At 37.3% G+C, this 27,725-nt stretch overlaps 3 protein-coding genes and 2 pseudogenes across 5 annotated transcripts; 3 read left to right on the forward strand and 2 right to left on the reverse strand.

Annotated features, from left to right (window-relative positions):
- Nucleotides 1-10,457: 10,457 nt before the first annotated feature.
- On the forward strand, nt 10,458-11,876 carry LOC116923192. Its single transcript, XM_045169159.1, has 3 exons — nt 10,458-10,888; nt 10,982-11,278; nt 11,342-11,876. Exons 1-3 carry the CDS (start codon nt 10,458-10,460, stop codon nt 11,874-11,876), a joined length of 1,263 nt encoding a protein of 420 aa, XP_045025094.1.
- Nucleotides 11,877-12,083: 207 nt separating this feature from the next.
- On the reverse strand, nt 12,084-13,870 carry LOC123469816. Its single transcript, XM_045169160.1, has 4 exons — nt 13,812-13,870; nt 13,245-13,351; nt 12,988-13,187; nt 12,084-12,296 (listed from the first exon to the last, which is right to left on the reverse strand). The coding sequence occupies exons 1-4, from the start codon at nt 13,868-13,870 to the stop codon at nt 12,264-12,266; spliced, it is 399 nt and encodes a 132-aa protein (XP_045025095.1). The 3' UTR covers nt 12,084-12,263.
- On the reverse strand, nt 13,704-15,797 carry LOC123469817 (annotated as a pseudogene).
- Nucleotides 15,798-19,110: 3,313 nt separating this feature from the next.
- Nucleotides 19,111-20,988, forward strand: LOC116917866 (annotated as a pseudogene).
- A 5,367-nt stretch (nt 20,989-26,355) lies between these two features.
- LOC123470249 lies at nt 26,356-27,373 on the forward strand. 3 transcript variants are annotated; one of them, XM_045170309.1, is made up of 4 exons: nt 26,356-26,513; nt 26,571-26,720; nt 26,776-26,953; nt 27,019-27,373. In XM_045170309.1, exons 1-4 carry the CDS (start codon nt 26,400-26,402, stop codon nt 27,042-27,044), a joined length of 468 nt encoding a protein of 155 aa, XP_045026244.1. In that variant the 5' UTR covers nt 26,356-26,399; the 3' UTR covers nt 27,045-27,373. The 3 variants fall into 3 exon arrangements, with proteins under 3 accessions (XP_045026244.1, XP_045026245.1, XP_045026246.1); XM_045170310.1 differs by having other exon boundaries at nt 26,776-26,881; XM_045170311.1 differs by having other exon boundaries at nt 26,789-26,881.
- Nucleotides 27,374-27,725: the final 352 nt, after the last annotated feature.

Consider the following 27,725-nt stretch of genomic DNA (forward strand, 5'->3'; position numbering starts at 1 on the left):
AACGATAATCGATAATTCATATTTATTGCCATTTTTTCTTTATATTTTGCAATGACAAGTAAATAATGACCATATAGTTTATTTTCAGGTTGAAAAAAATTATAAGCTCCTCACCCTCTATACCCCTTTTTTGTTCAACTTTAACCCACAACATTGCCAAAAGGGACCACAGAATCTCCATCTACTTCCAAAATTAAATTGTGACCTAACCCTACAAGCTAAAAAAATTTTTAGATTTGTATGTAGCTATGCTTTTAATATACAATTTCTAAAAATCATTTTTTGTATTTTAGTACGAAATTCTAAATAAAAATATCACTTTATGTGTAAAAAGTTACATAAATCTGCTTTCTTGTTAAATTATCGTAATGGGGCTGATTGGTTGATGGAGGATAGTTCTATTAATTATCGATCATTTTTTAAAAATGAATCGATTTCTAAGAACCTCCCATTTCTAAACAAACCTAGGAGCAATCTGATTTTTAAACATGGCCTTCTTGAAAATTGGATTTCCAATTGTTGAAATTTTTTTTCACCCTTCGCTTATCAATTAATACATTTTTTTTCAACCAAACGTCTATTCAGCTCCTCCCACAACTTCTCCCCTTCAGTTGAGCTAACACTGCCAAACAACCCTGTAGGTGTCATGGCCAACTTACTCCAAATTTCTTTGCAAATAAACTTAAAGTTTCTAGAGAAATAGGACACTCAGTAGAATTAAGATTAGTGTAGAAAAATGTAGAATAGAATTTTCTACAAGTGTTACAATTTTTTAATTTTTTTCTTACTTACACAAATTACTTTTGTTTAAATTTTGTTTTTACTAAACAACAAAGGCGTTTTAACTAACGAAAATTCACCCCCCCAAAGTTTTTGGTATTTGCAAAAAGGAAGTGCAATTTTTTTTTTTAACAACCGGTTTTTGAATAACATCAAAAAATCATTCAACCCCAAAGTCCAATCAGCCCCGGTCTCCCCTATACAAATGGATTATCTACATACTGGGGTTATTACCTTTTTCTACTCTAATACCTTGGATTCTACGTTAAATTAAGCGAGGAAAAATATTGGCAAAACGTTAACGGAATTTTTATTTTTTCAATAATGGAAGAAATAACCATAGGATATAAATGGAGCTATACATCATACAAATTAACATTTATTTTAATAACATAAAAAATTTAGATTTTTAAAATAAATTCTACTATTTTAAAGCCACTGTCTCACCTGGTTGTAGCGTTCAAGGTGGGTCCGGTTCCCCCTATTTACGTTCACAACTTCTCCCAGAATTAATGGCTAAATTAAGTATGAATTTGTTTTGTAAACATTTTTTGTGGTTGACGAATTTTGATCTAAAATTGAAAAACCCACCAGAGGCACAGCATCGCATTGAGAATAATTGTCATTTGGTCCGCTCAAGGCTTTTGTATTCTGCGAGTGGGGAAAAACCACATGGATCAACCAGGGTTTTATGACAACTCCTATAATTTAATAATATACAGTTTTTCGTGAAAGTATTTTTAGCAGGGAAATGAGTCTATCATTTTATTTCGTATTGATGGAATTATAGTATGGTGCCTATCGTACCCTTTTATCCAACACTCATTCCTCTTTCTTTATTACCCGCAAAAAGGTGCAAAATATAAAGTGGGAAAAATGCAGAAAGGTAGAGGAAAAGAATAGAAGGAAAACCAGGGTAGGCTACTTTCATACAGCGGTATAACACGAGAGGTAGACAAACACCATAAACGTGGGGTGTACAAGGTATTCGAGATTGTCCCATGGCAATCCACTAGGAACGCCACCTGTGTAGTTTCCTGAATCTGCTTTCTATATGGCGCACACATTAACTGTGAACGTAAAAATTAACTTTCAAGTACCTTGTACATCCTGGCTGTTGCCAGGGGTAGCGCGTTTTTCTACTGCTACCTCTCTTGTTGTACCATGACCATACTATACGTTCCGTCAAAAAGATATAAAATAATATACACCCATTGAGTGTTGCCCACCGATCACCTTTTCGAAGATTAATCTTTTTTCCGATCAAGGTTAAAAGAGTTGATCTGCGCTCATCTCAGGTGGAAAAAGATCTGATCTCAGCTCAATCTTTTCCAAGATCACAGATCACTATTTTCTTCATTTGACTGTAAGAATTGTAACTCTAGGCCTATTCACTTTTCATTCAGCAATCAAAAACTGTGCAGGCGACGGTGACAAAAATAACAAAATGTCGAAAAATTAATATGTATGCTGATTCCAGAAATGTTTATAAATGTCACTTTGGATTCCAAAATTGATCGCTTTCAGTGTTCGGAAATCAAAAATTCATCGAAATCATTTTGAGATTTTGAACCAAAGATTTGAGCCCAGGCCAAAAATGTTTTCAAAATTGTGTTTTCGCTCCAAAATTGAGTCAATCGGGGCAACTCTGCACCCATTTGCTTGCTAAAGAAACTTTCGCAGATGACTGAACTATAGTTTAATACCAGAACAACAATATCTGAAGAAAAAAAGAAGAAATTTGATGAAAACGATAAATAAGGAAAATATATGAAACGAACAGGAATCTTTTATATTTTTTGTATTTTTTGCTTAGAAGAAAGCTATTTATTGCAAAAAATAATTCTTTAAATAATACGTGATCTATGATTATATTTAAATAAAGTTGCCGTTGCCGTCTAGTCCAACATGTTTTTTTTGTGATCCGGTGAGGGGAACCAACAAAGAATAACCGAAACCATTTCAATTTCAGCAAAAATAGCGCCACCTACGTTCATCTTCCTTATGTGAAAGGCTTTATAGCAACTTATAAAAGGAACTTAATGGTGACTAAGTGTAATTGATTACTAAATTCTATGTTCGATTCATATCTAGTAAACCTAGATGGCAAACATTAATAATAGTGTATCCTTAGAATTGTAAGGACTCTTAAATTAACCATAAACGTTTTAATCTTAAAGTTGTTTTTGCTGAATTCTGTGTGCCTTCGTCCCTTCCCTTGACCTCGTTTTCCTCCCCCCTCCCCACCATCGATTTTATTGTTTTATCACCTTCTTCTGTTTGACCGAGATGTAAATGCCTTCACTTATCTTTTGACCTTGTTTCACACCAGTTCACATTCCTTCGTGAACGGGTGGCAAATGTTTCTCTTTTATGACCCACGCCAACTTTAGCGTCCCCAAACCTAGAGGCAGTATAAAACCCACATCTTTTTCGTCCCCTTTTAGCAATCATGTGTACTTGTTGCACTTTGTGTTCCCTACTATCGTGTAGAACCCTAATAACAAGTGTTGGAGAAATAAACGATTCGTGCCAAGACTCACCGCACGCAACGTGTTCTCTTATGCATCGTCGCTCCCCGCTGCCAGCCCGATCCGTGCTTCCAGACCCGACGTCGCGGCTCTCACCGTAACCAACGAGGCTTTAACATGTCATCAACTCCAGCGTAAGTAACCTTCCATCTAATCTTGCTAGCTTTCCTACCTTTGGTTCTCTTCATATCCGGGCAGCCGACGTGACTGGCTGACGGATCTTAACAAAAATAACCGTAAACCACCCACACAATCTGAAATACTAATTTTAATTGTACTAACAATATTTTATGTATTTATCCCTCTGCTTGCGTACAATTAAATAAGTCACGTCAAACGTGACTGATCGATTATTGCAGAATAGTGCATTATCTTATCAAAAGACAGTAGCAATCCTGGAAATTTAATTTTTCAGCAAACATAAAATTACAATCAAAATATTTTGAAAGTATTTTTCCAGTGTTAACAAATGTTGACGGGTATGAAACCTGTCTGCTACACAGTAGGAGAATTTAAGGGAATAGTATTGGTGGCAACCTAGTTTTGTTTTTACTACCTAGTTTTGAACTGAAATTGCCGCAGCTTTTCCCTGTGTGTAACCTCCCAGATATTGCCACTTTTATTTTAAAAGTACAGTCCATTTTGTTCAAGTGTAACAAAAGCGGCTGTAATGGAAATAGTTAACTGGAAGATATCAGCAGCACCGATTCGTATTTGTCAAAACTAGGTACCTAGTAATGCCACCGATATGGAGTAGCAAAATTCTGCTTTAGATGAAAAAGCATTTTGGTGACACTTATACTACACTTCAGCTGAATTGAAGTTGATTTCTGGTCCAACTGAATTGTCTTCAGCTAAAACCATTTTGACGTTAATTTTCTTCACTTCATCTGAAGTAAAACCGAGATTTATGTTTGCGCCAAAATGGGCTTTTAGTTGATCTAGTTATAATGGTCCTAAGTCTTTTTTATAAAGTCCTAATCTTTTATTTGCGCCTTTCACGTATTGTATTTTAACTTTCACGAAAACGAAGCAACATCAGGACAAGCAGTTGGAAAGAAACTTTCCAAATCTAAAGTTATAACTAATGATATATCTATTAAATCTAGTTAAGTAATTTTCAATGCCCTAATATGATTTAATAACAAAATAATCGATAAGAGCTGTCCATTTCCGTAAGATAATTAAAAGAATTTTTATAAACAAAAAAAAATTTGTACAATTTTTTTGTAGTTTTAGATGAGCCGATGTATTCGGATAACCAGAAGCACAATCGGGGAGCGAGAACCACACACAATGGTTTCCGAACCCTGCGTCTCGTCAGAAAACGGAAGGAGATGTCACACAAATTACACCGAAAAATACAACCATTAACGTTGTTGCAAAAAAAGCAAATATTTTTTAGCAAACTCAAGTGCATACGATTGAAGCGGGACGAAACACGAGGTTGAGATGTGGTAAACTTGCCGGCTAGGTCGAGAGTGAGTTCTTCCTATCGAAGTTCCACCTTCGTTCCCGATTACCCTACTCCTCCCGTGGCGTTGCCGCAACTAAATTAAAAGAGACAGTTTTGCTTACTACAACGGTTACTACGACTGTTACTGCCGTGCTATGCGCACCTTCCCGTGTCTGTACGGAATCGATAAAGAACAATACATGAGATGGTCGGTGGCGTTTAGCTCCATTTGTCAGGATAGATGCGCAGCAGACGACTCCATTATGTCCAGGGAATGTCTGAACAATCCTCCTAGTTTGCCAAGTTTCACGAGGAGTAGCTGGGTTAATGTTGACGACGATATCTCCCACCTCGAGATTAGGACGTTCTTGATCATTTTCATATTTGGTGAGGCTCGTTAATACCTCCCTCATCCAGAAATTGTAAACGACTGCTTGTGCAATGCGCCACCTCTGCTTGGCGGTTAAATTATTGTCGGTGAAGACATCGGAGAGATCGGGAGGGATCGGAGTTGGGCGGCCAAACAGTAAATGGTTGGGAATCAAGTATTCTGGACCATTCGGGTCTTCGCTTACCTGGGTAAGTTTACGGCTGTTATGTTCTCAATTAGTGTAAGTGCGGCCAACTTTTTTCGTCGGTGGGTCGTTGGTTTCACAAAACGGCTCGCAGAGCAACCCTTGCGGATCGAATCATTCCTTCTCAGCTATCTCAAGTGTGGGGCGGCTGGTGGGTGAAACACCTATTTAGACAGTTTACGGCCTAGATGTCGTAGGATATCATGCATGCTTAGGTTTTGAAGACATTCGGCCAACTCCCGCTGCATCCCGAAAAAAATTGTCCCATTGTCACTTTGATAGAACGCTGGGACACTACGACGATTCTAGAAGTGGTCGAGCGCAGAGACGAAAGAGCTGGTATCCAATGAGTAAGCTTTTCGAGGTGCCCGTATTGTGATGTTTAACAATTAAATATGCAACCCCAGCGTTTAGTTGGGTAACGGAAGATTGTACTTGGATGGGTCAGAAGTAGTACACTCCCGTTTGAGAAAACGCGTGGTACCCAACGTTTAAACAATAGGCGGGAAGAGCAGCCATGATTGGGGTTGTTCCCTTTGTGGTCAATTTTCTACAGGGATAACATAATGGTGAACATAAATTTGAGATACGACCTTTAGGAATCCAGTTCTGCCGACCCACATAGCATATTTATGCCGTCAATCCGATTCATTGTCGAATATCCGTTAGATATCCATGTCCTCTATGGATAGTTTAAGGAATGTCAACCGGCTAAGACAAACTCTTAGCTTTTTGTATTCGACTATTCGACAGGTTAAAGTTATAACTATTTATTATAAGAAGTTATGTTATATGATTTAATTTTGCTGTTTTTTGAAATGACGGAACTGCAGATAATCGAATCAAAATAATATAAGACTATGCAAGTTTAAAAAGTTTTACTAAGCAGATAATTATTTAAGACAGCTTTAGGACATCCCCAGTAGCAAACATTTAATTATAGCTAGTAATAATGACAAATATTTAATAGCTACAGTACCGCCCTTAGTATTCGAACGGTGGGGCCACTTAACCCAGCGTCTTACGGCGCAAGGTGCGTAGAGCGGATAGGGAAAGGGGTAATAAAAATTAAGACAAATAATCAAAAATACTTTCTAGTGTTAAATAAACAATATGCTATCCAATACTTTTTTTTTTATTTATCTACCTACAAGTTATTTTTACTAGCATGCTAGTCAACAAATTTACGAACACCGCTTTCTACCTATGGGGGGCCAAATGACACAGTGGCATGTAAATGGCATGTGGCACAGTGGCATGAAAAGAAATATTTTCTAGTTCCCAAAATTATCTGGTTAAATATTATATTCATTAAGCTATATCTCCGTATCTGTAATTATACATAAAATTAAATACTTTAGGAAAGGGAATTCTTTTAAGTGAAGAGGATACAAAGTTTTTTTTTCGTCAGACATAGTCTATTTCATTTCCACTTGAGGCGCTGGATTTGTTACACTTTTTTTTCTGACAGCAAAAATTTTTATGCAAAAGCAGACACTTTTTACTATTTTAACACACATTTCCGTTCACGGAAAGTTAGAAAAAACAAAAGTAAGTTAAACAAAAAGTGATTTTTAATTTTTTTTTTTCGTTTATAAGAACATGCAAATGAATGTAAAAAAAAATAAAAATGGTGCCTACCATACCCTGGTTTTCTTTCTATTCTTCTCTTCCTCTGCCTTTGTGTCAATTTTCTCACTTTTAATTTTGGACTTTTTTCACGGGTTGCAAACATAAAGATATATAAGAAATATAATAAATATAAGAAAAATAGGTACAGCATGAAGGGGTACGGTATGCACCATCCCTTCCATCAAAAAGAAATAAAAGGATATAGAGGCATTTGCCTGCTAAAGAAACTTTCTCGAATGACTGTTTATTTGGCAGCTGCGTTACAGTTTACTTTTAGGATGGCCGGAACAATCGGCAGCCAAGTGTGGCTACCTGCTGATTCGGTTGCGATGGATTCGGAGAATTTCGCGGACGTCGGCTGTTTGTTGACCCACCCTTTGCGGGTAGAGCAGTGTAGCTCCGTACAGAAGCGGATGATGGATGCCATCACAGTTGAGCAAAAAGATTTTGTCTGCGAGCATTTAAAAATAAATTTTTTCAATGGAAATTACGCCCTGGCGACCAAAAATTTTAAAAATTGTACCCAAACCAAAAAAAAAGAAAAAATTTTTCTCTTTCTTATAGTTCTTTTCGGTTTTTTTAAATGAAATTTACCGGGCCAAAAATGGAATTTATCGTAAAAACGCGCAAAAAATAAGTGAAAAGCTCGGAAATTTTAGATTTTTTAAATTCATCTCCTGTTAAGCAAAAAAAAATTTCCTTTTGCAAGGTGTATTGCAATATCATAGAGAACACACAGAAAAAAAATCAGCCAAATCAATTTTTTTTTTTGCGACGGAAAAAAATGAGTTGGCGTGGACCGACCCTTGTGTAGTGGCGCGATTTTTTTAATGTGTTGATTATTGTTAAATGTAATACCTAATATGTACAATAACCGTCATTCACTTTGAACACTCGTGCGTTTTACCATAAGCGCCCCTGTTAAACACGCACGACTCAGACCCGCTGATTCTGGTCTAACATATAAGCTATTTCTTATACATTTATATCGCTTAATAACTAAGAAAATTTTCTATTTAGCGGTGAGATTGAAAAAATTTTCTGATTGCTGGTTTTCCATCACAGGAAAACCCAGTTATCTTTGTACGTGGTGTTTCTTACATGTTAGCTTACGGAGAAAGGGTGTTTTTATTTCTTTAATTGTATCCAAACGGCTTGAACCATTTGCATGCCGTTTGTTGGCATTGATGCGGATTGTTAGGTCTCACCTTCCCAAGCCTTAATTAGGAGCCCACACAAACCAATGGATTATTATTATTATGTCATTGGAAATGTAGTTTTACTTTAAGATACCTTGGCCTTCATCAATACAACTTTGGTTGCGAGAGCAATTGCCATGAACTCTCTAACCGAGCCATCTTTAACAGCCTGCTGCGATTCAGAAGAAATGCCCTTGTATGCACCAAGGGCCTCCAAGTGGTTTTGATAACTTTTGGTTTCGACCAAATAGATGAATATGTCTGGGGGAGAAATTTTGGAAACAATTGAGCAACAATCTAATCCGTGTTTCCACATAGAATTGGGAATTGAATAGGGACACTCACTATTTAACTATTTTAACTTATCCAAGTAACGAGTTTTCACATCACTTACGAGTCCATTTGCATAGTCGGACATAGTTTTACACAAAAACAAAAAATACGATGAATAACGTGAAACGAAACACTAACTTTTTCAGTGAAACTTCCAAATTTTTTCATATTTCGCACATTAACAAAATACAGTCATAGCAGACAAAATCGGCCATCGAATGCTGCGTTGCGCGATCAAATCAAAGGCGAAAAAAGATGTCGAACAGCTCTATAGTGTTTTTTGTTACCCTTCCTAAATTGTTGCTAGTGCCTCTGCCGGCAACGGGAAACACAATTTTCGAAGGGGAAAAAGCTTGACCGTCACAAACTAAAAAAAAAAATTTTTATATTAAGTTGATTATTTTAAACTTAACTTATAATGGATAATCTAAAAAGCATGCTCTATCAAACAGTTTTAAAGTAAGGTTTCAAAAAAAATTTTAGCCGATTAAATATTTTCCAAAGTAATGTGGTAGTCCCATAAGCCGAATGGCGATGTTCGGATGTTCAAAACTAGTATTCTACTCAACAAACCTTACTAATAAAACCATTTAAAAAACAGTGCAAAATAGGCCGTTTTTTTCTTAACGACATTACAAAAGTTTCATTTGTGTTCGTCAACTGTTTCCCTCCCGTCTAGCCGTCCGCGCAGAACACCACCGTAAGAGCCCATGTTAAAAAGCTCTAAAAACGGTGGGTGGGCGGACACTAAGGGTGGGTATTGTACATTTCAAATAACTTTCTTCAAACGATCGAATTTATGAAAGATAAAACGAATTTGCTGCTTTTATTTCTCTTATCTCTCAGCCAGACTTGCCGCGATCGCGATCTTAAATTGATCGCCGATCCGATCACGATAAAAAAATTTATCGCCGATCAAATCGTTTGAGATTGATCGGCGATCGGATCGGCGATCCAAAAAAAATGATCCGATCAAATCAATTTAAGCGATCAATTTTTTCGCCATCTATCGGTAAATTTGTTAATCGCATGAAAATATTGAATTGTTTGAAATTGTTTAGTCTATTTATTGTGAATGGCCGATAGCAAGCCCTCAGATTCAGAGCTTATACTGTCATGTCATGTTCTACAGTTTAAATTAATCTTACTCTTAAATCTGAACACCTGACTGGCTGACTCCAAAACTCCAAACTAATAGGTAATTGCAGACAGACTTTACTTCACTTATATAGTTTTAAATTTAATGTAGTGCATTCTTTAACAGAAAATTTTTAAAATTATTCGTGTGTTATTTTACTGAAAGAAAGTGCCACGGGCCACAGCACTAAACACATTTCTCGAGCTTTGATAAAGGTATTTGCCACAATAAATTATTATCTCTAAAATAATCTTACGTGATCATGGAAGCTTGTGTTCTCAAGGTTATGCTCCTTTTTATACTGCAGCTTTAGTCCTACAACTAATACGTACCAAGTTGTAGTTACTGCAACTTGCTGTTGTACAAGTCCTATGTTGCTTGTACTGTTTACCTACACAAGTCACACACAACAAGTAGACAAGTAACATAGGACTTGTGTAGCTACAACTTGGTACGTATTTGTCATGTTATTGAAACAATAGGGTCAGGACCGATGAAATTCAAAAAAATAATGACTTAAACTAAAATTAAGAGAAAAAAAAATAAAAAATATTTCAAATTTAATGTGTCTCTCGGAAAAATTTATTTTAGAAGTTATTTAGCTTTAAAATTTCGATCACGTGACTTTCCTCAAAAACGGAGGAGGTGGCTTAAAAGTCATGTGATCTTCCGTTATTAGCCCAAGGGTTCATTGGTTCATGAACAACCAATAGAAATGGATCACGTGATCCGTGAAACCAATAGAGTGCGTCAGCCTCAAAATTTTTTTAGCCCGCATTACTATTTCTTTTCAAACGACCTAGAGAATACAAGATGTCTCACCGCCTCTTGGAAGGCTTTATTAAAGCTGATTCAAATAACATTCCTGTCGTCGATATACATATGTTTTCTGATTACATAAAAAAAGATGCTAATTTCATTTCTCCTGAGATCCGTTGTGTCAAAGCAACAAGAAATGGACGCGAGTCCTATGGAGATTCAGCGATTGGCTATGTACAAATAAAAAGGACGGAAAAGTACTGCACTATTGTTGCAGCATGCTGCCCCGAACAAAGTGTTCGAAGTAAAAGTTATAGAGTCCAAGTTGAAGTAGACTTGGAAAATTCAGAAATAAAATCTGCCATTTGTCATGACTGTGTGGCCTCTGCAGGTGGCTGCAAACATTCCCTGGCTGTGTTAGGCTGGCTTCATAGAGAAAGTGAAAAGAAGAGCGTTACGGAAGTAAAGGCTTACTGGAAGAAAAGCAAACTATCCAGAGTTGGAAGCACTATTAAATTTGTCGAGGCCAAGGCACTGTATTCCAAGTCAAAGAAATCAAAAGATCCTGTCAACCGTCTTCGAAAATCAAGCCCTGCTAATAGTTTTTACCAAGAAGTTGTAAACTGGTCTAATACTCTTACATCACAATCATCAAGATCTCAATCGACATTCTACTACCATGTTAATGCAGAACTGAGCTGGTGTGACACTGTCGACATTCATGTCTTGTCTCTTCTGTATAGAAGTGGCAATCAATCAACGAACGTGAACGACTTCTTCGTCTTTTTAAAATCCCATATGACAAAGGAAACCTGCCGAGTAGCTGAACTGAAAACTCAAGATCAATCAGAGAACAAAGACTGGTTTAGATTGAAGTATGAAACAAAATATTAATCAAATTCAAATTTTTCCCTTTCATCTATTTTAATTTTTCTAAGGTACTGTCGTATTACTGCATCGAAAGTTTACGAAGCATCCAAGTGCAGAACTAGTGATGGCAGCTTAACTAATACCTTGTTTGGCGCTTCTAAGTTAAGAGACTCAAAGTCAATGAGTCGGGGAAGAAAACTCGAGCCCTTGGTGTTGAAACAAGTCGAAATCAAAACAAAAATGAAGTTTGAAAGGTGTGGTATTTTTCTTTCATCTGATCACCCGGTGTTTGGAGCCTCACCTGATGGAATTTGCAGTACCCATGTTTTGGAAATCAAATGTCCCTTGACCGCGAAAACTAAGTTAAATTACATTGAATCGAATGGGAAAATAGCCGAAAAAGTGAAATCCCAAATACAACTGCAAATGGCTTTTACTGGTAGAGAAATGGGCTTTTTGTGTGTAGCTGATCCAGATTTTGAAAATACCGAAAATGTCGAAATCATCCTTGTACCCTACGACAAAGAGTATGTCGAGTCTCTGCTTCAAAAGAGTTTGCAATTTTGGATAGATTCGATATGGCCTGTTCTCATTTCAATTTAATGTTTCCACTGCAATACATTGATGATTAAATCAGACGATAAACTTTTACTTACTTTATTAAAGGATTTTGCAAATTTACAAGGCCACAAACAATTTTTATTACATCATCAACATGCTTAAGTTGCTGGTTTGTTATGCATGCATGAGGGGAAACAAAACTAAACTCACGTATTCGCCTAATAGCTCTTTCCACATGAATGGGTAAACCTGAAATCCTTCTACTATCAATAACATCTCTCTTGCTTGAATGTACACCTGATGACACCGATGATGGACGAACTAAAACACACTTTTTGCTGGATATGAAAGGTTCTATTCTTTTGAAACCTCGGTCTGCCATAACATGAACTCCCGGCTGTAGCTTTTCAAGAAATTTACTCTGGGCAGTTACCACTTCGTCAGTGGTTCTGCCTCCATATCCTGTTGAAACAAAATTAATTAAACCGTCAGGAGTTATCGAAACGAGATATTTCAAGGTGTTGCATCCCTTGTACTCAGACCAAGTAAGTGCTTGATTAACGGGATCACTTGGCTTTTGTATTTCTATTTCGAAGCAGTCTATTATTGATTGGACCCTGCTATAATTTTTCCTTAACGAAACCGGCAATGCTCTTTTTAAAGAATTACTGTTAGGCCACACAATGATCTCCAGAACATGGTCTGCAATAAAACTAACATATCGATTAAAAATCCTACATGCTTGTCGTGGGCTTAATCCGAATTCGTGAGCAAGGACTACGAAAGACTCATTCAACCTAATTTTTCTAAAAATCAGACATACAGCATCGTGAGAAGTAAAAAAGCCGTCATTACATGAAAATTTGTTCGACAAAAGATGAATAAAGGAAATACGTTCTGGTAGGATACCTAGATATACTCTAGGGTCCATATTCAGTAACTTTCTTGTTCTAAGTAAACTGGTGTTTCGAAATAACATGGTATCCAGATTGTTAACTTCTTCAAAGCTTTTACATGAATCTGATTCTGATAGGTCACCACAACTCTCTCCTGTTGAAGATGATGACAGTTCTTCTTCTTCCGATGGAATTTCTAATATTCTTTTAGTACTTCCGTGTTTGACAGGGGAAGCTTTAGAATCACTAAACGTTACCTTCCAAGGTGAACCAAAAGGTGAGCATGCTACATTGGCTAGTAAGCCATGCTTGGCGAAGTCCAATTTATTAGTTTGAACTGCCTTGCTTCGAACTCGTACACACGTTTTAAAGTGTTTGTCAGTTTGCACACCAATATCTTTCAACTGAATGGATATTGGCTGATGGCTGATGTCATTGACATTTGAGTTGGAGAAGTCTGTAAAAAACTTCTTACAATGAAATGAATACAAAAATATATACAATGATAACTTACTGAAATGTTCTCTTTCATTGACTTCTTCTCCAATAACAAACCCACTGGATGTTGGAGTAAGAATTATTGGTTCTTCGACAAAATTTTCTTGGCTGATGTAATCAGCCCTAGCGGAGTTTTGTCGGGTCGGATCCCGTGTTGAACCAGTGTGCTTCACCCGTGTGAAGTGTGACACTGGTGAAACACACTGGTGTTACACCTCTTGTTCGCGTGATAGGGCGGGTTTAACACCGGTGTAAGTTATAAAGCTTTACCCGCAAATGTTATAGTTATTTTGCACCGGTATTGTTCTAGTTAAATATACCCGTATAAAGCTCAAATTTGTCCCAGTGTACTTCTCTGATTATCCCTACTATATTAACCGGTGTAATACACTAATATGTAACTGGTGCACTTCTCCAGCTGAATTTTTTGTATAATGGGTGCATAAACCCGTATCAAACCCTTTACATGTACTGGTGATTTTCTCCAGTTTTAATCTCATGCAATTTGTTGGTAGATCACACTAGTGTTACCCTATTGCATTTTTTTGGTGCATCGCACTGGTTTTGAACCCTTCAAACATACCAGTTTTCACAGTTACAATCTTGGTCCGTCTCTTTCACGATTGCAAACAAGCTAGACATTTTCAGTAAACAGACAAGTGCTTTTTACTGCCACGTATTTTATTTCTATTGTACTGCTGAATGAAAAAGCATGACATTAGGGCACAAAACAAGTAATTGATTGACTGATGCAGTCCAGAAGGTCTAATAACCATGAAATGTTAAATAAAAATTGTCACAATGTAAAAACCTAACATTGGAATCTTCTTAGTATACCAACGACAAAACAAATTAAAGACTAAAATAGTTAACTAATGCTTGAAGTAACAAATTCACACAAACTCGCCAACAGGAATTCCCAACTGACATGCACGAGGAATAATTAAACATTAGTCGGGAAATATTAAATTAATAAGCTTAGTTTTACCATCGGTGTTATTCACCACTAAATGCGATCACCACACGATATGTCTTTTTTCCAAGTTCGTCTGCTCTTTTGCAGCTTGGAGAATTCTAAAGGTATGGAAAGTCAAATAACAAAAGACGATTGATAAGCGACAGCAAAAGCATTCTTACTGCTGGTATCCATGGCTACCAAAATATGTCGTCGTCTGCATTCCCACTTGTGTTTTACAATATTGTAAAGTGAGCGTTTGAAACGCAGTAAACATTGGATGGAAAACTATATTTATGAAACAAGATGTAGACGCGTTTCATTGCAGTGTCAAACCAATATGTTCCTTACAAACTGTGGTAACAAATTGAAATAAAAAATATGAGTGTGGCAAACCAATATGAAATGCATATAGATGTAATTTTAAAAGCTATATGTCAACCACTTTGATGAATATTTCTAAGTCCTTATCGCAGAAAAAGTAAACCAATATGCTGATTCGTTAACTAGCCTACCCACGGTTTCAAACTGGTGTCACACACACTTAAAAAGGCATAGAAACCACAAAAAAATGTAAGTGTGTGACACTATTATGAAACCAATATTCCCCGAATAAATCCCCAACACCAACTAGATGAATTTTTAAGGTGCTTAAATCTAGTTCTACCTAAAGTTCATATTGGTGTCAGACACCCTCCGAAAAATGCCATCAACTAGAGGGGGAAATATCATTAAGGAGTGTCCTGCACCCGTTAGGAATGCTCTTGAATCTGGTTTACAAAAATTACCTTTACTCTAAGTAAAAATGAGGCAAAATAGTTTCGTAACACGAGGATCCGAAGAGTATCAAATGCAGCTTTCACATCGCAAATTCAGAAATACATTAAACGAGGCTTTTCATTTGAAATTCCTCGGTTGCGTGAAGCACACCCAATTTGAACCATAAATGAAGGGTTTGAAATAAGTGTTTTACACCACACCAGATCCACACCAAAAAACTCCACTAGGGAGTGACATTTGAGTGGCAGAAATCTATAAAGAAATAATGATTACAATAATTAAATACAATAATACACAATAATAACTTACTGAGGTGTTCTCTTTCATTAACATCTCCTTCGATAAAAGAAATGCAGGATGTTGGTGTAACACTTGTTGGTTCTTCTACTAAATTGGATGTGCTTGTTGTTGCTGAAATACATGTACAACAAATCATTATAATGACTGAATAAACCACAAATTAGATATGATAAATAAATACCAAGAGATTTCAGTAATGGAAATATGTGGGGAATGACATTTTTGTTCATCAAAATTTTTTTGTGGCGTCCACTTTTGTACTCTGCCAGGTTTTTGCAATCAACTTCCATCTGATATTTTAGAAAACAATAATCTAGTTATTACGATTTACATTGATAACTTTTGTATAAACTTACATTGAAATGGTCTTCACAAACGTATACATGACTGTTCTTAATTTCAGCTGGATTACGTCCACAGGCATTAAGCCAAGTTATTTTTTTCTGCAGGGGCTGGCACACTAATGAAAATCTTGTTAGTTGAATCACTTACGTTAGGGCAGAACTTTGCTACACATAGCTTTTTCTTAGACATTTTCTAATTCAGATTTCACAGACACAGTGACCTGACAGTGACAGTGCAATAGGAAAACCAAGCCAGACCAAGCTGTCAATAGGAATTAGGAAAGCCAATAGGAAAGCCAAGCTGCCAATCACGTGATCTTTTCCTATTGGTTTTGAATTGGACCCAATCAATTTCACGGCTAATGTTTTCAAGTCACGTGACTTTAGGCCCCTCCTCGTTTTTTGAGGAAAGTCACGTGATCGAAATTTTAAAGCTAAATAACTTCTAAAATAAATTTTTCCGAGAGACACATTAAATTTGAAATATTTTTTTTTTTTTCCTCTTAATTTTAGTATAAGTCATTCTTTTTTTGAATTTCATCGGTCCTGACCCTATTGGGATGATGATGTTTATTTAAATTTGACACCAATTACATTTCAAAACACAGCGGCAAAAACAAAAGGGAAAAGATAACAGACGGAGGGAGGAAGACTGACTCACTGACTCCTCGCTGGTCGACTGGTGACTCTCCCTGCTGGTGAAGTTTGTCCGTCTTTTATACGGCAACGCAGAGAGTCGAATTTAAAGTCAAACGAGGTCAGGCGTGTTCAAAAATATAAGGTCGGCGGAAGAAGGCTGACTTTACCGTTAGAGTAATAAAAGTAGAAAGTCGGTCATTCGGGGCAACAAATTTGGGGTCAAAACAGGGCAATAAAAGCAACGCGTTAAATTTTACCGTTTGAATTTTGATTTGGTCGGCGGATCCTTACATGGGTCCCCGCCAAAATAGATTGCGTCTTGCGATCTCTTTTCTCAACATAGTAAAACATGCAGTTCAAGAGAAGAAAAAGTAAGCCAGGAATATTCGAGGAGCTTTATCGCGTTGGTGGCTTTCTCAGATGGAATGAGAAATTTTTTTTATTTGGAATCAAATACAGCGAAGGAGAAAAGATACAGCATTAAACGAGTAGTGACGCGGACGTCTGGGAGCGCGGAGCTCAGTGTGTCGTGTTCCGTTGAAGGAAATACGTACGCCTTTGAGCACGGAGCTCGATAAAAAATAATCTGAAGTAAAGTGTCTAAGCCTAGACGGTCTTTTGAAATCAGATTTTACAACAGCAAAACAAAGAATATGAAGAAAGGGTGCTGACGCAGACGTCTACGAGCGCGGAGCTCAGTGTGGCGCATTCCGTCGAAGGAATTTTTACGCCTTCGAGCGCGGAGCTCGATAAAACAAATCTGAAGCCAAAGTGTCTAAGCCTAGACAGTCTTTACGAATCAGATTAAAAACAGCAAAATAATGAATATGAAAAAATGAGTAGTGACGCGGACGTCTGGGAGCGCGGAGCTCAATGTGGCGTGTTCCGTCGAAGGAAATATGTAACGCCCTCGAGCCCGGAGCCCGGTACAGATACAATTGCCTCTGCAAGAGGTGTGCCTAAACCTAGAACACAGCTTCGGAAACAGATGTGTCAATAAGAGAAGAAGCGAGATATAACCTCAATAAAACTTCAGCTGTTCCAAAATAAAAAAAAAGATAAAGCATGGTTTGCATGAGAATGTCCTCTTTGGTTAAGTGGAGGTATAGAGGGGGGAATAGAAGTGAAGTTGATTTTCTTTTGCCGTAGTCTATATAAATCTGGAGGTGTCAAATTCAAAGGGGAACTAGTTTTAGGTGGAAAAACTATGTAAGAGAAGGGGGGTCTAAGATAGTTAAGAAATAAATTGGATCGGTTTCGAATTGTAATGTTGAATTTCCAATGTCGGTTTGGTCGGGTTTTCGCGTGGTCTAGGTGATGAGGGCTTAGGCGGCTGGGCAGACAAGCACGCACCGTCTTTGCGCAAAAAGCAACGGCTCTTTCGTGCAACCTCTGCTTCGTTTCTTAATTTTGGCCGTTGGCCATGGGCGATCAAAGACTCTGAAGGTTTCGGCTTGGTGTACGGCGTTTGAAGCGCGTTGATCGTCGCCTGTTGTCAAGTGGGCATCGTGTAGGATCGAGTGTAAGAGCTCCAACTGGTCCAGATGTTTCAGCCCGGGTTGGTCTTCGTGGTCACAAAGGTGGTCGGAAGTCACAGCGATTTTTGGTTCCTTTGATTCCTCACTTGCCGACGTGGTAACAGCTGTGTTTTCGCAAGTTGGTTCAGGAAGAGGGATGGAAAAATGCAACTTACAGTCGTTTGATGTTCCAACACTGATGCTCGTATGACAGATTCATCCACGAATATGCTGTTTCCATTTTGGTGTTTTTCCTTGTCTTCGTGTTTTTCCGGGTGGGAAGAGACTTTCTTAATGGTGACTCGGCTTACGACAATAGCAGCGGAAAAAACAGGTCGAGATATTTTAATTTTTATTGTTTTACTTACAAATTTTTTTAGTTACTTGAATTTCTCCAACCACAATGCCTTTATTTTCTTCTTTAATGGTTTTTCTTTGATGTCAGTGAAAGAATATTTTTCTTCAATTTGTGCCATCATCGGCGAAGAACTGCTGTAGTAGAGTTTTGGTAACGCGTCCGTAACGGCCAAGACTTCGGTCGGCGGGTTCGTCCTCGCTGCCATCAGATGAAACAATTGGGGTGATGATGTTTATTTAAATTTGACACCAATTACATTTCAAAACACAGCGGCAAAAACAAAAGGGAAAAGATAACAGACGGAGGGAGGAAGACTGACTCACTGACTCCTCGCTGGTCGACTGGTGACTCTCCCTGCTGGTGAAGTTTGTCCGTCTTTTATATGGCAACGCAGAGAGTCGAATTTAAAGTCAAACGAGGTCAGGCGTGTTCAAAAATATAAGGTCGGTGGAAGAAGGCTGACTTTACCGTTAGAGTAATAAAAGTAGAAAGTCGGTCATTCGGGGCAACAAATTTGGGGTCAAAACAGGGCAATAAAAGCAACGCGTTAAATTTTACCGTTTGAATTTTGATTTGGTCGGCGGATCCTTACATTATGTACCGTTAAGGAAAACAATTGTAACGTGTGCGATTTGCCTAGGAAACAAAGGATTAGACAGCAATAAGTGCAATCCCTAAGACGTCAGATACTGAATCTTTTGATCAGATGGACTTAAACGCAAGTGTTGGTGGAAATACTAGGTCTGACAATATCAAACAATGTTTTGTTGGTCGGTGTCTTTTGAAGATAATTAATTGAAGTATTTCCCTTTAGGCTACTGTTGGCAACTAGTTAATTGTACTACCATATATTTCTTTTTTGGTTTGGACTGTTTTTTACTAGCACCAGTGACAAAAAACTTGAGCTGCCACCTGAATTTTTCGAGTTTCTAGGAGATGCAGAGGGAAAGAATGCAAGTTTTTACAGGTGCCTACTAGAAGGCTGTAAAATGAAAGTAAAGAAAGACGGCACCCACAAACCACTAGTCGTCTATTACAATACTAGATGTAACTCCAAAAGACACTATTTGGTAATTATAGTTATTTTAATATTAGATTTGCGATATTGTTGGTATCTTTAATTCATTTGTAGTCTCACGATCCCAAAAATTCGCTTGGCTATAAGGAAAAGTGGGAAGCAGCAGTTGAAAAATTAAAAGAGGGCTCCGATATATACTACGAGTATAATTTGTAGTCCATCTGCCAAACGAATTGCCACGCAAGCAGACTTAGATGACTGGGTTATGGTAATATCTTCATTAATTTAAAACCACATTAAGTTGTTAACTTACTTTTTTTTCTCTGACAGAATTTCTTGATCGAAGATATCTTGCCCATGCAAGTGGTTGAGAAAGTTGGTTTTAAAACCCTGGTTTCCAGTTTAGCGCCGCACTTAAAGTTACGGGGGCGAACAATCTTTACGAGTATGATGGAAAATAAATATGAAAAAAGGAAACTGCAACTGAAAACTGCGTTGTCCCTTTGCACTGACGCAGCTACTACTGTTGATGCGTGGACGTGTAGGAGAAGGTCTTATCTTGGAGAGACAATACATTGGTATAGCACTGACAGCTTAGAGAGGAAAAGCGCTTGCCTTGCCACTCGCCGTATTGTTGGACGTCATACATTTGACATTTTGTCCAAACTTATTGAGACCATTCACAACGAATACCAAGTGAAGGATAAGTTACGTGGCTCGACAACGGATAATGGATCTAACTTCATTAAGTGCTTCCGTGAAAAAGGGGCCACATATACACTTCCAGACTACGATTCCTTTACTCAAGAAGAAGAAGATGAATATCTTGGGATTGAATCTGCCATTGAGGAGATGGTTTACTTAGAAATCGGAGAGATCCTAGACGATCCTATGCTTGACACTGCAGTACCTTTTTCTAAAAAGGTCACTCTTCCCGTTCACCGACGGTGCGCTTGTCATCTCTTGAGCCTGGTGTCAAAGGTTGATGTGCAAAAAACTCAAGAATACATGTTCCAGCAACTCAGGACAAGTGCACTTGAAAAGCTCCAGAAACTTTGGAATAAGCAAAATTCAAGTTGCTTAAATTCAGAAACAATTTTCTATCACTTGGGTAGACAATTAATTCTGAAAAACGACACCCGTTGGAATTCTGAATATTCTGCCATCTGTTGTTTTGTTCGACTAATAAGGAAAAAAGCTCGTGGGATGAAGAAACTGTTTGAAGACTTTGGCATTACTCCGATCACTCCTAATGAAGAACAATTTCTTAAAGAATATGTTTCGGTGATGAAGTCAGTCGCAGAAGCCCTTGACATTCTTCAACCTGACAAAAATGTCGGAATGCGTTTTCTTTTGCAACTCTTTCTGTGTTAAAAACCAATTTAAAATTGCTTAGGGACGATGTATCCATTATCCACTGTCAACCTTTATTAACAAGTCTTTTGGATGCCTTTCACTTAAGGTTTTTTTATTTATTTATTTAACTGCTATCTATTCAAATAACGATCTATTTTTATTCTATTAGGTTTGATAAGATGTTTTCAGATAATGAGTTGAGACTGGCTACTATTTCCAATCAGATGTTAAAGCTGTCATGGTTGGAGAGTGAGGATGACATAAGACGCGCAAAATCTTTCTTTAAATGTGAATACCAACGATTGCAAGGCGCAACGGAGATGTCCGATTCCTAAGTTATTATAGTTTTCAAAATTTCAAAACGAAAGTAAATCTCGGTTTGCATTTTTGTAACAGCTCAGATGAAAGCAGTGATAGGACATCATCTTCTCGTTCAGACCCTAGTCCACAAAAAACGAGCAAAGAAAAACTTTTGATGTTGTTTTTAAAATGAGGCGCGATATAGCTTAGAAAAGGCAGCGTGATATTTGGGTTGAAAATGAAACCTACACCCTTTTGGAAAACTTCATTATCTACAAGGTAACGTGTTAATCATTGTTGTGCAACAGGAAACAAGACTATTAATTATGTTTATTTTATATGTAGGGTATTTTGAATGGAGCATATTCTTCATCTGTAACCAAAGAACGAAAAAATTCGATTTGGAGAGAAATAACTGCAACTGTTCATAATGAACACCCAGATTGTACGGAGAAGACCAAGGAACAAGTGGAAAAAAAGTGGAAAAACTTTATCGCTGCAGCCAGAGTTGCAATAAGGAACTACAACAACGGGCTTACTGAGACTGGTTAACCTTTGCTATAAATATTTTAGTTGTATTATGTTCACCGTAAAATTTTTGTCATCTGGTGGCCCTTTGGATGAGGGTGGAATATTGAGACCTATCTACTAGAAGTATTACGAAGAAGTTTTAGGGTTGGACAATCCTATTCTGCATTAATTTTTGTGTGATAAAACCTGTGATGAATTCTATAGAAGGTCGATCGAACCTAAAAGTCGCAATTAATTTGTCAGCAGAAAAATAACTTAGAATATCTTTCCTTGTACGATAAAATGGAATAAGACGACGCTTTTTGGCTCGGCAATTTTCGGCTCGCAATTCATTATCACTCCCCGTAGATAAATCGTCAAAATTATCAGTTAAATTACCCATATCCTCTAAGAATTCATCAATGACGTCATTGCAATAATCGGCCATTGTGTAAACAAACGCAACGCCACTGCCTATTCTCACCGCTACTTATAGAACTTAAGCCCGTAAGTCAGTTTCAAGGCACCTAAAAGGTACCTTGAGATTCGAGAGACTTAACTTAGTTTTAATGCTCGACTTTTGAGTTTTCAAGTCCAAGTTTCTTACTTGAATTGAAATTTTTTGGTTCGGAATTCAACTTCGGTTAAAGTCTGAAAATTTTTTCAAGTCAAGTAGGAAAAACGCCTAAGTCAAGTCCAAGTCAAGTCTAAGTCGACGTTCGGAATACGACCCCTGAGGTGTAATATTAACACACATAGTTTATTGTGCAGTAATTTACTTAGGAGAAAATTCACTCTAAAAATTCCCTTTGAAAAGGGAGAGGAAAAGTGGTGTGGTTGAAACAACATGGCGAGTTACTACCTTATCGAACTACAAGAATTCTGCTATCCACACCCTTCAATAGGTAGGGCTCGGCCCCGATCACATTCTAATCGGGGACACCGCTGAGCTTCACCAATAAAAATGAATCGGGGAAGTTCGGTGCGGGGATTTCTTTTTTCGGTGCGGAGCGGTGCTATAATCGGTGCTGCACCGATAGCACCGCTTCAGCCAATGTGGGTTAGTGTTACCAGTGACCTTGCGTTCTGATAGACCAACGAGAACGTGACTAGGGTCACATTTTGTTCTTGTTGGCCGCAGGACAACTGCCAATTTCGATCACTGTTCATTGATAATCGGGGAAGGCCCCGATCACCGATATCACCGCACCTTCACTGAAATCATCGCACCGATAAAGATCATCCCGCACCCAATCGACTAAAAAATTCACCGATTGGCGCGGGGTCGAGCGCTAGCAATAGAGTTGGCTAACGTCCGAAGTTGCCAGTTCGATGAAATTGTGAAAAAAAAATGGACACGAACTAGTAACAGTTCTTGCATGGCGGCTTACGGAGTTTCGCCCGTTGTAGTTTTAGTTTTAATTTTTTCCATTGAAATTATCTTCCATTCCATTCATAAAGGTATGTAGAAAAACTAGTTAAATGTGAAATAGATTGCCCATTATAATTAATTAATTAATTATTATAACGAAGGGCACAGTTTTTCGATAACAACGGCTTCCACTACCCACATTTGTTGTGGAATAAAAAATGGGCCATCTATTTCACATTTAACTAGTTTTTCTACATACTGTCGTTTGTCTTATTCATCAAGTCCCTGTGCATAGTCACTTAATTCACAGATTGTTATTATGGGCTCCCTTATCAGTCCGCCAGTTTCCTCTACAACATCCATTTGTCTGCTACAGAAAGTAAACACGTCTACAAAAAAATTAATATTAAATAAAGTACAGTCTATAGACCAAGATCGGATGCTGAGTTGCCAAGGCTGAATTCCGACCTGGGGTATTTTTCCTCTCGGGCCCTATAGGAGGGAAATGAAAAATAATATATTTAATTAAGTTGTAGTTAGTTTTATTACAAAATCTTTTGGAATCGTGTACTATACCTCTGTGCTGATATAATACAAAAAATTTTATCTCCAAAAAAGCTGTTATTTTTCCAGGAAACTTTTTGAAAGGTACTTGTTTACCTTTCCACAACACCCCCTCCCCGTATTACAACTGTAGAACAAGAAGCAGACGTTTTTCTAAGTAAATTTCTTTTTCCTTATGAATAAATCCTTTAGCATAATCAGATAACTTAAAAAGACTAATTGTGTCAAATAACTCATTACTGACATCACAAACTACACTACTCATGACATAAAAAACGAAAACAGTTTGACACTACAGTCACTAGTCACAGTCAATCACTCGTCTGCTACGGTACATTGTAAACAAGTACCTTTCAAAAAGTTCCTGGAAAAATAACAGCTTTTTTGGAGATAAAATTTTGTGTATTATATCAGCACAGAGGTATAGTACACGATTCCAAAAGATTTTGTAATAAAACTAACTACAACTTAATTAAATATATTATTTTTCATTTCCCTCCTATAAGGCCCGAGAGGAAAAATACCCCAGGTCGGAATTCAGCCTTGGCAACTCAGCATCTGATCTTGGTCTATATCGAGGTCAAATAAAAATTACAAGATTACCTGATAACGAAGGAATTTCGTAATCCAATTATGAATGGAACGGAAGATAATTTCAATGGAAAAAATTAAAACTAAAACTACAACGGGCGAAACTCCGTAAGCTGCCATGCAAGAACCAGAGTAATAGAATACTGGTGTAGCCACGGCCATGTTAACTCCCCCCTCTCGGATTTTTTCCCAAAAGTTGTTGCCAATTTCGCGTATCGATTGTGAGAAAATGAGGCAAGATATCGATTTAAGTGTCCTATAACCGTAACTGCCACCTATGAATTGAGTTTTAAGGGTTGTTATTGTTATAACAACCCATATGTTTATACATACATTTTTTCACACTAATCAATTAAGCCTCTTTTTGTTTACTTTTTGAAGTACAGACGACGAAAATGAGCGAAAACATAGCGAAAACGTAATACATCACAAGTTCACAACACAGCCGCTGTGGCGCTTTCGTTATGGGACAGAAAGACATTCAGGCCAAAAAGGCAATGGGAGGGCCCGCCATAAGCGTGGCTACACCAGTATTCTATTACTCTGCAAGAACTGTTACTAGTTCGTGCCCATTTTTTTTCACAATTTCATCGAACTGGCAACTTCGGACGTTAGCCAACTCTATAGTTCTCTTATGGGAAAAAAATATTTTTGAAAATATTAACTCAATATACTAAATTATTCAGTTTAAGAATTTGCTACGCTAGATGTAAGTTATGAAAAAAACAAATACCTTCTCGTGTCGTTCTTTGTGATTTCTGGAAATGTTACTGTTTGACAGCAACGATTCTTAACCGTCCTTATTTAATGTATAGAGCAGTAAAACATCCTGCGTTGCGCGTTTTTCACAAATGCGAAAATCTCATTTGTGTCCAAGTTGGTCTGCTGCGGCTGCAGCGTCTTATGGAGAAACCATCTTCTGCACGTTAAAAATTAAGTTTTCTTAACTATAATTTAGATTTCCCCCTTTTCTTCCTAGAAGTGGGTACCCTATTCTTCTTTTCATTTCCCAATTTTTTTCTAGCTCCAGTTCTATCTACTTTATTTTTATTTTATTTTTGTTTGTAAGTTGCTCGTCTCTTTTAGCCGAAGAATTTCGTTTGCTTCCAGAAATTCGTCTGCTACAAGGGGATGAACAACAAACCATTCACAAACAATAGCTAAATAAAAATAAACCAGATCGAACTAGGGCTAGAAAAAAAAAATTGGGAAATGAAAAAATGAATAGGGTACCCACTGCTAGGAAGAAAAGGGGGGAAATCTTAATTATATTTATGAAAACTTATTTTTTAACATGAAGAAGTTGGTTTCTCCATAAGAAGACCGCTGCGCACCAACTTGGACACAAATGAGATTTTCGCATTTGTGGAGAATGTGCAACGTAGGATGTTTTACTGCTCTATTTGGTGCACATTTCATACATTTAAACAAAAAATTTATATATTTGGAAGCTGGAAAAGATATTCCAAATATGTTTCACAAAAATGATTGTAAAAAGATTTGATGAAACATCGAACAAACAAATCATTTTCAAAAGATTTGATCGCGATCATGATAAAAAAAATATCGTTTCTGTTCTTTTGCCCATAGACCAAGATCGGATGCTGAGTTGCCAAGGCTGAATTCCGACCTGCGGTATTTGTCCTCTCGGGCCCTATAGGAGGGAAATGAAAAATAATATATTTAATTAAGTTATAGTTAGTTTTATTACAAAATCTTTTGGAATCGTGTACAATACCTCTGTGCTGATATAATACAAAAAATTTTATCTCCAAAAAAGCTGTTATTTTTCCAGGAAACTTTTTGAAAGATACTTGTTTACCTTTCCACAACACCCCCCCCCCCTCCCCGTATTACAACTGTAGAACAAGAAGCAGACGTTTTTCTAAGTAAATTTCTTTTTCCTTATGAATAAGTCCTTTAGCATAATCAGATAACTTAAAAAGACTAATTGTGTCAAATAACTCATTACCGACGTCACAAACTACACTACTCATGACGTAAAAAACGAAAACAGTTTGACACTACAGTCACTAGTCACAGTAAATCACTTTACGTCTGCTACGGTACATTGTAAACAAGTACCTTTCAAAAAGTTTTCTGGAAAAATAACAGCTTTTTTGGAGATAAAATTTTTTGTATTATATCAGCACAGAGGTATAGTACACGATTCCAAAAGATTTTGTAATAAAACTAACTACAACTTAATTAAATATATTATTTTTCATTTCCCTCCTATAGGGCCCGAGAGGACAAATACCGCAGGTCGGAATTCAGCCTTGGCAACTCAGCATCCGATCTTGGTCTATGGCCTTCCCCAACTTGATCTCGGTCGTCGGGGCGAACCCTACCGGCTTTTTGGGGGACAATAGAAAGTGGTAGGGTTCGCCCCGACGACCGTAGGCACGGTAGCGCTCGTGGTGGCGAAGGGCTACAACACATTATAAACACGAATAGGCTACATGCAGTCTGCAATGGATTAATTTTGTTGGTTATCTTTTCTTTTCAGTATTCTTTTATGTAGTTGTAGTTTTAGATTAGAATCTTACATTTTCATTATTATTACAATGACAAGTGTGCCATCTGAGGAAGAAACGGGAAATCCCATCGATGATGTAGCCGAAACAGAAAAGTTTGAGTTTGGGAAAGGATACGATTTAACTTATTTTAAAGATATTAGGGTATGTTTTTAAGATGTATATGCTTATAAGTTACTTAATTTAATTCTTTTCTTATAGGAGAAATATCGAGGAAAAAGAAAGGCAAGAAGAAGAACTGCACAAGGCCTTGTTGAAATTCCCAGTTATCCAACCCGCCCAGCCCTTTGGTTGGATTTTAAAAAGTCCAAAGGAACCTGCAGCTCCAGACGTACATCCATTCACAGCATTGTAAGTATAAAGCTACCATATTTCTGACACATATTAACACTTCACAATTTTAAAGCAATCTAAAACAGCCTTCGAAAATGGAATGGACCATTTTACGCTGTCTGCATCCCAAAATGTACAGGAATGGTCCACTGACGTCAGTGGGTATGGGAATCTTGCAGGTGAGTTAATGAAAACACCAGAATGTCATGCTGCAGTAGTCGCTTGGACTGCGTTGGTTAAAAAATACCAATGTTAGTAGTTTAGATAAGTAACATGTTTTGTTCATTAGACTTTTAATTACCTGTATATTCTATAGTGAAAAGGGAAACAGATTCAGGCTGATGTTGAATCCGACTTTTTGGATGAAGACACGTTCGCCTACGACATTGAAAATGGCATCGAAGACCTTCTATTAGATAATATTCAAGAAGATGGTGATGAGGAAAATGAAGCATACGAAGAAGATAGCGAAGAGGAGACTGCTGATTACCAGGATTACAGCGACGAAGAGACAAACGATTATCAAGACTACGCTGACGAGGACAATGAAGGAAACAATTAATATCGATCGTTTAAAACTCTCTTATATATAGTTATGCTAATCCTGTAATTAGGGCTACTTTTGAAATGGAGCTATTGATGAAAGGGAATAAAAGTATAATTATGAGGTTTTTGATTTGTTTCATTAACATTATTCGTCATCCTTATAGGCCTATCCGAGTGCGCGTGAAAATAAAATTATTTCGCAGTTAATTATACATGCCTATGTTGATATCAGACTTAATCTGACATGATATTACGATTCAGCGTCAAAAGTTGAGTTAGAGGTGTAATTTTTATTAATGTTAGTGGTTCAGCCGCATAGTAGCGTGCGTGAAAATAAAAATTCGTTCACGGTTAATTACACAAACGTGTGTTCATTTAAGGCTTATTCTGATCTGATATTCCGATTCAGCGTCAAAAGTTGAGTTAGAGGTGTAATTTTCATTCATTTTGGTAGTAGCCTGCGGGATTTAGTTTTTA

This window comes from Daphnia magna, linkage group LG2, assembly GCF_020631705.1.
Source record: "Daphnia magna isolate NIES linkage group LG2, ASM2063170v1.1, whole genome shotgun sequence".
Taxonomy (NCBI): Eukaryota; Metazoa; Arthropoda; class Branchiopoda; order Diplostraca; family Daphniidae; genus Daphnia; species Daphnia magna.